Source organism: Hakea prostrata, unplaced genomic scaffold, assembly GCF_041222555.1.
Source record: "Hakea prostrata isolate BN-2017 unplaced genomic scaffold, UWA_Hpros_2 contig_19, whole genome shotgun sequence".
NCBI lineage: Eukaryota > Viridiplantae > Streptophyta > Magnoliopsida > Proteales > Proteaceae > Hakea > Hakea prostrata.
This window is the reverse complement of record NW_028291138.1, coordinates 492,138-505,455: the sequence shown is the minus strand read 5'-3', so window position 1 is coordinate 505,455 and position 13,318 is coordinate 492,138. Positions and strand designations below refer to the sequence as shown.

Sequence of the window (13,318 nt, the reverse complement as noted above, 5' to 3'; positions counted from 1 at the left end):
GGATTCAGTGCAAGTGCAAGCGCAAGGGACAATACTACCCTTTCATTGTTTTTCCCAAACCTAAATCAGCTGGTTGTTGAGTCACTGTCACCTGTTAGATCAAATTAAGATTCATCATACAGTATCCTTTCATGAAGGACCCTCATACTCGAAAAATGCAGACTCCGTGTAACCTCCCCACACAATTTGTCACCTAAAGCCCAAATGACATGTTTTCAATGGAACAACTTTTCAGATGAACTAGGAAACCCTTGGCAATCTAAAAATTTCTTATCCACTGAAATTATGCATGGTCCATAACATAAGAAATGGAATAGTTCAAGTTTTTTAACATAGATGGCCCATCAGTAGGTATAATATATGGAAACCACTGATGCTCCAAAAAAGCAGGATTGTTGTGTCCTGCGTACTACCCTCCTCCTTTGCTCATGCAGGATTGGGTTTTGATTCCTTAGTATTGTTGTTCATTAATCTGTACTGTCTTCATTCTTCCTTGTGTCAAGGATCCATTATATCTCCTCCTTTGTTAATGGACTGTCGTTCAACCCATAAAAAGGGGATGAAAATAGCATTAAATTGATATTTTCTTTCTCACAGGATCTTCAGGCACTTGCATCAGCACATTGCCATAAAATAACTGAACACCCAACTGAGAAAATGTGATTACTACACCCACTCTTTCAATAGTAAAATAACAAACAGAAAAATACCATATCCTTTTTCAGCCACCAAAGCGAAACACTAAGTAAATAGCTGAAATTTTGACTATAAAGTTGATGTGAGGATATAGGGTTTGGTTGATAGAAGGAAAGCCCTAGATCAAGGTCCACCCACAGCATCCTCTTCAAGCAAATCAGCAGTCAATTAGGGTTTAGAACATCCTAAGGTTGAAGAAAATAGGCTGGTTAAGCGGTTCTAGGGTTGGAAAAGGGGTAGGGTTAGATTCAGCTATGTCTTGGAGGCTAAGGTTTTGAACTCCAATGTTGTTCCTTTGCTGTAACTTTATTTTCTGACTGGAATTAAAAGGCTAGGGTTTTGGAAATTAGGAGAATCCAGCGTTTCTACAAGTTTGACTTGGGTCTAGGGTTAGGTTGAGCGTTCAATAGGTGATATGGATGCTAATCCAAAAAGGATTTTAGGTTTGGATAAGGGGTTAAGGAGATTTAGGGTTTTGAAGGCTTGAAGCTTTAGGGTTTTAGGGTTTCTAAGGAAGAAGATGAGTTGAATAATTTTCTAGGGTTTAGAGGGGAGGGGAGGACTGAAACCTTGGATTGAAGTTTGGGTATGGGGGGGGGATGCTAATTCCTAATAAGGATAGCTCTTGGGTAGCAGAAGCTTAGGGTTTAGGTTTTATTTTCTGGTTTTTAATATTCTAGAGCTTTGAATGAGGAAGAAGAGGGGGACTGGAAATTGTAGGTCTAGTGCTAGGGAAGGGAGGGGGTTATTATTAGGATAGGGGAAGGGGATGAGGGGATGCCACAGCATTGGGGAGGAGTTGGGATGATTTGCAATGGGGGAAGGGACTGCCATGGTAGAATTATAGTTAGGGGGATAGGAAAGGCCTGCTAATGGGAGAAGAAGAAGAAGGAAGAGGCTAGGATTGGGGTGGACTTCAGTACTTACTTGGAGATACAAGGATGCTAGGGTTCTTTACAATTCTACAGTAGTTCCTCAAGTAATGGCTGTCGCAAGTAAGAGAGAGAGGGAGAAGCTTGGAAATTGCAGAAATTAACAAATTCCAGCAGCCTTCCCTGCTTGGGAACCTACGACTCCAACCAATCCCTTCAATCAATTCTTTATTCAAATATCATCAACCATTTTGCTTACAGGGGGGCGGGGGGCCGGGGGGGGGGGGGGCGCTACATTTATAGCCTTTACATTGAACGGTTACCAGAGCTCAAACATAAAAGCAAATCAAACTTGAACTCCTACTTGACTCTAACAAATCAAATAAACTCTATTTTAAGGAGCTTCTAATTAAATAGAAACTGAACTTAAAAAGGAAACCAATTTAAGATGGGATTACAACTAGACCTTTCCTAATGGGACAGGGACTCCTTTATAGCTAATCATAGACAGATTCAAACACAAAAATAAAAGTAGATATGGACTACTAACAGTACTCTGCATCCAATAAGACCCATTAGGACCTCAAAAAAGAGGACAAAATGACCACTTCGCCCCTGGTCAGATTCGGCATTCCTGGAGGGCTGCAGGAAATTGGGTAGGAGTCCCCAATGGTTACATCAAAAGTTTTTGTACATACACCAAAACTGATAAGAGAAAGGAAAAAGGTACCTAATTCAGAAAGAAACTAGTACCTACAAAAGTCTGAATGATTACGACTGAATGATTATGAAATGATGTAGGTGAAGACAGTGATAACTGAAAAAGGAGCAAACTTTCAACTGAAACTGATTACAATAAAGGCAGGCGTACTTTTGTACTCGATTCGATAATGTCTGAAGTAGAAATCTCGATGGCGACTGCAACAATATCATCTCTGATGACTTCCTTTGAAATTAATGGGACCCCAAGACCTCTTTCTGTCACTGTGAGAAATAAGCCAAAAATAGAAACTCTTTGTTAAAAGAGATGGGGGGGGGGGGGGAAATAAGACAAAAGAACAACAGTAATTAACAGCTATAACTATTAATATCATTTTCTACCCAGATTTTGTTGCGTATAGCAGGTACTGCCACCAATATATAATATGAAAATTGAGACAAGGTTGTCCAAGCTTCTTCTTTTAAAACGATTCGACCTCCCTAAGCTGGCTGATTTGAAACATCCGTTTCTTCAGCTTTGTTCATCAGATTACTGAGGATCCATTTGATAAAGTTACCAGTGACTCTACTCTGAGAAACACCAGAAACACTTCTTGATGCTTATATTATGAGGACAGTTTAAAAGACAGCTGTTTCTAGAAAAGTTTACAGAACACAAATGGGGTGCAATAAAACCTGCTTCTGGAAAGAATTTTCAAATGTTAGTGATTGGAGCCTTGTTAGCCAACCAATTGTCAATATTGCTCATCAAATTAGAAATTAAAATTATAAGAGGTCCATTAAAATTTTAAAACTACTAGAAAAATATCCATGGGATATCAAATTACTAAAGTCCAACTATCAAATTACGATTCTATGTCCAATAAGAAGTAGACTTCATGGCTTTGTCGACTCAAACTGATCAGTTATTATGCAAGCTTCATTCCAAGATCAGTCTCTAAATCATTTAATCTATTTAAGCACCAAGTATAGTCTTGTATGCTATGTCTCTTTCTTTTGTTGGCAGTGGTTTAAGTGAGATCTTCAGCTTTTTATAGCAAAACTGCTTGATAAGCCACTAGTAAATAAGGTATACACTGTAACAAGTGGAAGGGCAGTAGGGCATCAAATCCAGCTAAGCCTACTGGAGACAGAGTCTGCTGAAGACAAAGGCAAATGAGAGGACAGGTGGCAGTCTAGCATTGGTCAGCAACCTCAACCTTGCAAATTACAGCAGAGTTGGTACTTTCAGAGATTGTGGATGACATTGAAAGGGAGTTAATTAGGGTGCTATGAGGATATTTGAAGGGAGGATTGAAGGAAAGAGTGAAGGAAGAATTCAGTAAGGAAGAGCAGGGAGAGCTGCTGCTGAGAGTTCTACTCTCAGGTAAGGTGAAAGAAAGTAGATGCAATCTGTCTGTTTCCTAGTTAAATCAATGTACTGAGTTATGGATCTATTGAACTGATTAGAGTTGTGCTGCTGCTCTGTTTCTCTGTGAATGAATTAATTGATGAACGAATAGATGGATGTGAATCAGTCAAATCAGTACTTCCTCTGTTTTATACTCTTTGCATATCTGTATTTGTGTTTGAGTGTTGGAGTGATTCAGCTGAGTGAAGAAGGGAGTCCTATCATCTTGGAATCAAAGCATGTTGATCCTTGGGGATGGTCAGGAGCCGAATGAAGTTCAGAAGAACTCGCAGGGGTGGTGAAAGAACTCTAGGGACAACTATCATCCCTTGATTCAGAACCTGGGTCATTGGCACAGGATGTAGAAAAAGGAGAAAAAAGCCAGGAAGAATTTAGAACTGAGCTAAAATCTAACCTGTAAAGAGGCAAAGCAGTGTTATTGTGGATGGGGCACTGGAATCCTTGCAACTGCATGTGGGAGATCTTGCAGAGGGAATACCAAGGAGAACAGAACTGAGAGGCAGCTTCGATGGGACAGCAAGAATACTTTCCCAAGTATTTAGCATGGGTTTGATAACTTTTCTATGCTAGAAGCACTGTTTTCTGCAACCAAAAAAAGAAACATTTTTTGGTACTTTTTTGCTTAAAAAAAAAATTTTTATAGCAATTTTGAGTGTTTGATAAGAATGTTCCAAATATCTCTTAAACATTTTCAAAACAAAACATGTTTGATAAACATGTACTAAGAAATCTGTTTACATTCATGGCATTCTTGAATCAGTACCCTGTCCACAAAATGTATAAAATTGACTACTTTTTTTTCCAATTCGCTTATTCCCAAGTTCACCATTGCAGAATCCATCATCAAAGTCAAGACTGGTAACAGAAGTCTAGATGTACTTCCATCTTTTCGATAAAATGCAAGTTCTAAGAGCATATATTGTTGGAAGAAAATAGAGGTTGTAACGAAGAAGGGTATCTGGTAAGTCACTGATTTTATCCTCCCCTTCTTTTATGTTTCACTTCTTCATGAGGCATGTCTCTATTAGGAAAAGGATATAAACCGACTGTGTCCATAATTCCAGTGCCCCAACCAAGACTAGAAGTTCATAACTGAAAGTTAAGATGGTAGACTTCAACTCGTATGGAATAACTCAAGAGTTTCAATAATCATAAATAAGAACATCAAAATATACAGGGAAGGAACCCAAAAAATCAAAACAAAACAATAGCATTAAATGGGGACATTGATGCAACCCCTATATTCTACAACCCAACCCTATTGTCCACTTACAAATAAAGTGCCTGAATTATGGGGTTTCAAGCATTTGACTTTAGAAACCAACTCTCCAGAAACCATTTTGATCTGTAAATATCGGAGGCTTCACTTACTCCAACAATATGCAACTGAAAACAGTATTTAAACCATCAGAATGGGTAAGTCTTGAGATATATGTTCATATGTTGAGGTATTTCAGTCATACCCAATTTATGTTGAGGTACTCAAGTTATACCCAACTTATTGTTGAGGTATTTGAGTCATACTCAACTTATGTTCTAATATGAGTCATCAGATTAGTTACGATCTAACGGTGTAATGGGCCTTTGTAGGAGAGTCCAATTACCAATAGAACTCGGTATTTATTCTATAAATACTAGCTGGAAGCAGCAGTCTGAGTATTCCAATCTAGATACTCAGGGTGTAATGTTTAAAGCAACGTTGTGGTTAAACCCTAACCTTAACAATCTTAAAGCATTATATTTTCTTGAGAAGTTCTTGTTCGGGAAAGGTGATCAACGCTGCTTGAAGTGTTCTGAGATTCAAGTAATCAATGAGTAATCCTTCCTCACAAGTAAGTGGCTCCTCTATCTTTACCCTAATTTCCTTTTGAAGAATAAGATTTTCTTTTAGTAATCTGTTCCGAATTTCGAATGGATGAATTGATTAAGAATTCCGACCAGCGTAACGATTATTGAAGTACTTTAGCTCATGCGTTGAAATTAGGGATAGAATTATGATTGAACTTTTTGAGCAAAGTAATCATTGTCTTTCTCTTTCTTGAATTCAGTTCTTTAAAGTGCTTTAGATCATGCGTTGAAATTGGGGATGATATTATGAACTTTTAGTGACTCGATTGCTAAGAAACAAAAAGCAATTCGGACACTACCATACTTTTGGTTTTGACTCGTTTAACAAGATTCAAAGTTATGTTTTGAAAATCAAAGTTATTCTGAGTTTCTGACATTGTCAATTTTGTTTTTCTTGGAACTCGGTTTTATGAGGTTTACATAAAGTAACTTGAGTTTTAACAAAAAAGACAAAAACGACATTATGGATTCGGTTTCTTGATAACTGAACCTTATTTTTTTTATTAATGTTGTTTATTAATTTTTAAACGGTGAATCGATTATTTTTCATATGATCGAACATCTTGAAAGTGATTTAACGAGGAAAGTGATGTTTAATGTTAACGTTAACTTTTTCCTACTTGACTCATTTTACGTGAATTCTCTATTGCATGAAGACTTTATAAAAGTAGAATATATGGTTAACCGTTAGTACTGGCTACTAAGGTACCCTCAATAGTTGCCATATTAACAGTTGTAATTATTCCCTGTATCTTTCTTTAATTGTTTTTTATATGCAGGATTATAATGGATGTTGTTCCAATTGACATGGTCAAACTTCAGACCTTTACTGGATCTAAGTTTAATGTCTGGAAAAGAAAAACACAATTTAGATTAAGGTATTTGAATGTGTTTTATACAGTACAAACCTCTTTTGAAAATACTGTTAAGGAAATCGATGAATCACAATGGAAAAGAGATGAGGTTTTCTGCAGACACTATTTGTTGAATGTCCTGTCAAATAGACTTGCAAAAAAACTATAGCAAGTTTGAAAGTGCTAAAGAAATATGGGACAACCTGGATGCTCAATATAAAAAAGAGGAAGAATTGTCCAAAACTCATCAAGTGGATAAAATTCATGGACTTCAAATTTGTTGAAGACAAAGAAATACTCCCTCAAGTTACAAATCTTGAAAACCTGAGATCCAAACTAGTCACAGAGAAAATAAATATTTGTGATAAATTTCTTGTTGGGGCAATTATATATAAGTTACCATCAACCTGTCACTCATTTAAGACTGAGATGTATAGGAAAAAGGTACAGGTGGGGCTGAGTGATCTCAAACGGTTCATACGAATCAAAGATGAGAACAGACTTAGAAACAACTTGGAGATGGTGAATAGACAAAAATCTACTGCGAATATGGTCACTCATCCCAAATATAACTCTAAGAAAACAAAGCCACACAAAAGTGAACCCAATAAGTTGGAGGCCAAAAAGACTATCTTAAACAAAAATAAGGGCAAGTTCCACAACTGTGAAAAATGGGGACACTATGCGACTGAATGTAGACTACCAAAAAGGAGTGATGGATACACTAAAAAGAAAGAAGTCAACATGATGACTGATAACATTGAGCCTAGACATTTTGTAGCAGGAAGTCAAGACCAGTACTTCTTTAGATTGGTGATTGGACTCAGGAGCTACATGTCATGTTTGCCAATATAAGAACTTGCTGACTGACAACATCGAGGTTTCGAGATGTGATTGCTAATGGAGCATCAGCCATGGTAACTCAGAGAGGAACTGCAAATCTGATTCTATCTTCATGTAAGAGACTAACTTTAAAAGATGTTAAAGTAGTTCCTAATTTAGAAAAGAATTTAATTTCACTTAGCCTTTTACGCAATGCTGTCATGTGTATTTCTTTTCATAATGGTAGTGTAACTTTATCTGTTAACTCTTACTACTTTGGACGTGCTTATCTAATAAATGGTATGTATAAAATGAGTTTAGGAAATGAGACCATAAACCATATTAGTTCAAGTTTAATTGATCCTAATACATTGCATTGTAGCTTGGGACATGTGAATTATAGGAAGATGGTCTAGTTTTCCAAAATTTATAACATACCATTAGATACCTCTAAAGGTTTTAACAGATGTGAAGTGTGTGCCCAAACAAAAATTATTAGAAAACATTTTCGTCAGGTTTCTAAAAGCACACAACTTTTAGAATTAATACATTCTGATCTTTGTGATTTTAAAAATTTCACAACTCGAGGAAGACGGAAGTATTTAATTACCTTTATAGACGATTTCTCTAGATATTGTCATATTTATCTGTTAAAATCAAAAGATGAAGCATTTGAAAAATTCAATTCAAGATTTTTTAGAGTAGAGTTGAAAATCAGTTAAATTTGAAAATTAAACAACTTAGAAGTGATAGAGGAGGTGAATATTCTTTGACAGAGTTCAAAACTTTTTGTGCCTCTAAAGGTATAATTTTTTAAATTACTGCACCTTTATCACCTAAGTTTTGAACTCTGTCAAAGAATATTCACCTCCTCTATCACTTCTAAGTTGTTTAATTTTCAAATTTAAATGATTTTCAACTCTACTCTTAAAAATCTTGAATTGAATTTTTCAAATGCTTCATCTTTTGATTTTAACAGATAAATATGACAATATCTAGAGAAATCGTCTATAAAGGTAATTAAATACTTCCGTCTTCCTCGAGTTGTGAAATTTTTAAAATCACAAAGATCAGAATGTATTAATTCTAAAAGTTGTGTGCTTTTAGAAACCTGACGAAAATGTATTCTAGTAATTTTTGTTTGGGCACACACTTCACATCTGTTAAAACCTTTAGAGGTATCTAATGGTATGTTATAAATTTTGGAAAACTAGACCATCTTCCTATAATTCACATGTCCCAAGCTACAATGCAATGTATTAGGATCAATTAAACTTAAACTAGTATGGTTTATGGTCTCATTTCCTAAACTCAATTTATACATACCATTTATTAGATAAGCACGTCCAAAGTAGTAAGAGTTAACAGTTAAAGTTACACTACCATTATGAAAAGAAATACACATGACAGCATTGCGTAAAAGGCTAAGTGAAATTAAATTCTTTTCTAAATTAGAAACTACTTTAACATCTTTTAAAATTAGTCTCTTACATGAAAATAGAATCAGATTTGCAGTTCCTCTCTGAGTTACCATGGTTGATGCTCCATTAGCAACTGTTACAGTCTCTGAAACCTCAATGTTGTCAGTCAGCAAGTTCTTATATTGGCAAACATGACATGTAGCTCCTGAGTCCAATCACCAATCTAAAGAAGTACTGGTCTTGACTTCCTGCTACAAAATGTCTAGGCTCAATGTTATCAGTCATCATGTTGACTTCTTTCTTTTTAGTGTATCCATCACTCCTTTTTGGTAGTCTACATTCAGTCGCATAGTGTCCCCATTTTTCACAGTTGTGGAACTTGCCCTTATTTTTGTTTAAGATAGTCTTTTTGGCCTCCAACTTATTGGGTTCACTTTTGTGTGGCTTTGTTTTCTTAGAGTTATATTTGGGATGAGTGACCATATTCGCAGTAGATTTTTGTCTATTCACCATCTCCAAGTTGTTTCTAAGTCTGTTCTCATCTTCGATTCGTATGAACCGTTTGAGATCATTCAGCCCCACCTGTACCTTTTTCCTATACATCTCAATCTTAAATGAGTGACAGGTTGATGGTAACTTATATATAATTGCCCCAACAAGAAATTTATCACAAATATTTATTTTCTCTGTGACTAGTTTGGATCTCAGGTTTTCAAGATTTGTAACTTGAGGGAGTATTTCTTTGTCTTCAACAAATTTGAAGTCCATGAATTTTATCCACTTGATGAGTTTTGGACAATTCTTCCTCTTTTTTATATTGAGCATCCAGGTTGTCCCATATTTCTTTAGCACTTTCAAACTTGCTATAGTTTTTTTGCAAGTCTATTTGACAGGACATTCAACAAATAGTGTCTGCAGAAAACCTCATCTCTTTTCCATTGTGATTCATCGATTTCCTTAACAGTATTTTCAAAAGAGGTTTGTACTGTATAAAACACATTCAAATACCTTAATCTAAATTGTGTTTTTCTTTTCCAGACATTAAACTCAGATCCAGTAAAGGTCTGAAGTTTGACCATGTCAATTGGAACAACATCCATTATAATCCTGCATATAAAAAACAATTAAAGAAAGATACAGGGAATAATTACAACTGTTAATATGGCAACTATTGAGGGTACCTTAGTAGCCAGTACTAACGGTTAACCATATATTCTACTTTTATAAAGTCTTCATGCAATAGAGAATTCACGTAAAATGAGTCAAGTAGGAAAAAGTTAACGTTAACATTAAACATCACTTTCCTCGTTAAATCACTTTCAAGATGTTCGATCATATGAAAAATAATCGATTCACTGTTTAAAAATTAATAAACAACATCAATAAAAAAAATAAGGTTCAGTTCTCAAGAAACCGAATTCATAATGTCGTTTTTGTCTTTTTTGTTAAAACTCAAGTTACTTTATGTAAACCTCATAAAACCGAGTTCCAAGAAAAACAAAATTGACAATGTGAGAAACTCAAAATAATTTTGATTTTCAAAATATAACTTTGAATCTCATTAAACGAGTCAAAACCAAAAGTATGGTATTATCAGAATTGCTTTTTGTTTCTCAGCAATCGAGTCACTAAAAGTTCATAATATCATCCCCAATTTCAACGCATGATCTAAAGCACTTTAAATAACTCAATTCAAGAAAGAGAAAAACAATGATTACTTTGCTCAAAAAGTTCAATCATAATACTATCCCCACTTTCAACGCATGAGCTAAAGTACTTTAATAATCGTTACGCTGATCAGAATTCTTAATCAATTCATCTGTTCAAAATTTGGAACAGATTACTAAAAGAAAGTCTTATTCTTCAAAAGGAAATCAGGTAAAGATAGAGGAGCCACTTACTTGTGAGGGAGGATTACTCACTGATTACTTGAATCGCAGAACACTCCAAGCAGCGTTGATCACCTTTTCCGAACAAGAACTTCTCAAAAAAAGATAATGCTTTAAGACTGTTAAGGTTAGGGTTTAACCACAACGTTGCTTAAAACATTACACTCTGAGTATCTAGATTGGAATACCCAGACCGCTGCTTCCAGCTAGTATTTATAGAATAAATATTGAGTTCTATTGGTAATTGGACTCTCCTACAAAGGCCCATTACACCGTTAGATCGTAATTAATCTGATGGCTCATATTAGAACATAAGTTGAGTTGAGCATGACTCAAATACCTCAACAATAAGTTGGGTATAACTTGAGTACCCCAACATAAGTTGGTATGACTCAAATACCTCAACAATATATGTAATAAAAATTGAACACATTTGACAGAGAAGCCCTGCAGAACTTTCAGACTCCTACAACCATAGAAGCAACTGGTTTAAGGGTGGACAAGAAACTGGCTTCTCTCTGCCTCCCCCAACTTATAAGTAAACATTTGCTCTTTCTGTCTCTTTCTATACTTAGAGTAGACTAGAGCATGCAAATTGGGTTTAACTATCAAACCCTGGAGACATTGATAAAGGAATCAAATAACCGCTCCAAAAAGAAAACCCACAAGAACCTTCTGTCTGATGGTGAAAGTTGTACGGCTAGGATGGAAGAGAGAAAATAAAAAATACAAAACTAGATAAAATACAACAAAACAGAAACTAAGGACGAAAGTAACCTTATTCGAGGAATTGAGAGATCCGTTGCAGAGTCAAGAATAACTTGAGACTTGAAAATGGCACGTAAAGAAGTAAATCTGTTACTGGTTTCACTTGAGATGGCCGATTTTTTGCCTCAACGCACCACCTGGATTTACGTTGCTACAAAGAAACGAATCGACGATGACACTTTCTTGTGTGCTGAAAAAATTAACGACGAAATTGAACCAGAATCCAAGGCGCGGAAAGGGGTTTCATGGATTTGAAAAGAAGAGAAATCCGGAGGCCTGGAGATGCCGGAGTTCCAGACGCCGGAGCGTTGTAGGATACCTGTTCCAGCAATGGCGAATCTCCTTCCACAGCGATTTCCAAGAGACACAGTCAAAGGAGTGAAAATGGGCACTTTTTTGCTTTTGTTCGCACTTCCATTAAATTGGCAGTAAAATGAATAAGTGTTTTGTAAAACTAAAACCTGATGCGTTTTTGAGTAATATATTTACAGTGGTACGTTTTTCGAGCATAAAAAACTGAATCGGTTTATCGAACTCCAATTCAACTATTTTTTCGAAAAATGAATAGTGAATTTTTTTATTTTTTTTTTGTACTAGTGCTTTTTTAATACTAGAAATATAATGCCGTCTGCAAAGATCAAACCCAAGACCTCTCCACTGAGAAGTATGGATCTTTACCACTCAACCAGCCATGCATTGGCAAATAATGAAAACTAATTTTGTCTAAAATACAGAAATCATATGGAAGCCATACGTTGATTACCTAACTATAGATAATTTTTTGTAAATCATATTGTCATATTTCATCAGATCATAACGTACTATATTATTCTTTTGGGGGCTTTTTAGTTATTGTCAAGGTAAGCTTTAAGGGCATTCTGGATATGAGCATTAGTGGGCTAGCATCTCACTTAGGGTGGACTTTATGGCTAGTCATCTCCACCCTAGAGATATATATATATATATATCTCAAGGTCACATATGCAAAAGGATAAGAATTATTTTCAGAAGTTCAAAATACAAAGTGATGGTATACCTGTCCAGCTGGGGTGAGCACCCTGATTGCTTGTGAGATCCTTGGCATCGAACGTGTTACTTGTTGTGATGTTAATTTTCAAGTCTCATCCTTCACTTTTGCTACAGTGGTGTTAGATCTTCTTTTTCTTCTTATATCATCTCTACAAGGTTGGAATTTATCTTCGAAGAGGTTTGTTAATTCTATCATGAGTTTGTCAAATATTAATTTCTTATTTTGTAGATTAATTCTTCTTGATTCTGTCTTTTAGCTAGTTTTTCTAATAGGGTATAGCTGAGATCATAGTTCATGGAGTATCTGGCTACCATATCGATCCATACCAGGGAGACCAGGCTACTGAACTTCTAGTGGACTTCTTTGAGAAGTGCAAGTAAGACCCAACGCACTAGGGGAAGATTTCATAGGGAGGCCTTCAGCGAATCAAAGAGAAGTAAGCCCCACATGCGTGATGATTCAAAGAGTAGTGTGACAATTAACAATAGAAAGTCATCTATCGACTGCTCAATGCTTGAGTGTTGGAGGGAATTGAGTTCTATCTGTGTTATATGGTGGCACTTGCAACAAAATAATACAAATAATTAAGATGGGTCATTATCAAATCAATGACCAATTATTATTTAATTCCTTGCATTAGCTGAGCTTTGAGGATGGTCATGACTACTTGTTTTCCATAGACACTAGAAAGGAAACTTGTCACAAGACTACACTCCCATTTTCCAAATTGGTATCTGGACCTCATCACTTGAAGAATATACAAGGGAGTTCATCTTCCTTGAGCTCCAGTAATAACACTGTTCTTGAAGTATGGGTTCTGCTAGACTTTCATAAGAAAGAGGGGACTAGATCCACACTCTATTCATCCGAAAAGCTCACTACCTCTATGGGATATATGATGCAACTTCTAAATCTTGTTGCCTCCATAAGTTGCTGGTCTTCCCATCTGTTGGGGTAATCTGGGTATTTCCTAGGTTTGGTTTCTAT

The 13,318-nt window shown here is 35.8% G+C and overlaps 1 protein-coding gene across 2 annotated transcripts in view; it reads right to left on the bottom strand.

The window, feature by feature from the left end:
- Positions 1-11,655, bottom strand: part of LOC148999274 (actin-related protein 2/3 complex subunit 2A-like) — a 61,989-nt gene extending 50,334 nt beyond the window's left edge. The window contains exons 1-3 of one of the 2 annotated variants that reach the window (XM_089141327.1): positions 11,311-11,655; positions 4,094-4,281; positions 2,440-2,552 (exon numbers count right to left, since the gene is read on the bottom strand). In XM_089141327.1, the coding sequence (XP_088997453.1) occupies positions 2,440-2,501 (62 nt within the window). In that variant the 5' untranslated portion in view covers positions 2,502-2,552; positions 4,094-4,281; positions 11,311-11,655. The remainder of the gene's footprint in view (positions 1-2,439; positions 2,553-4,093; positions 4,282-11,310) is intronic. The other variant, XM_089141326.1, reaches the window with a different exon arrangement.
- Between the last annotated feature and the right edge of the window lie 1,663 nt (positions 11,656-13,318).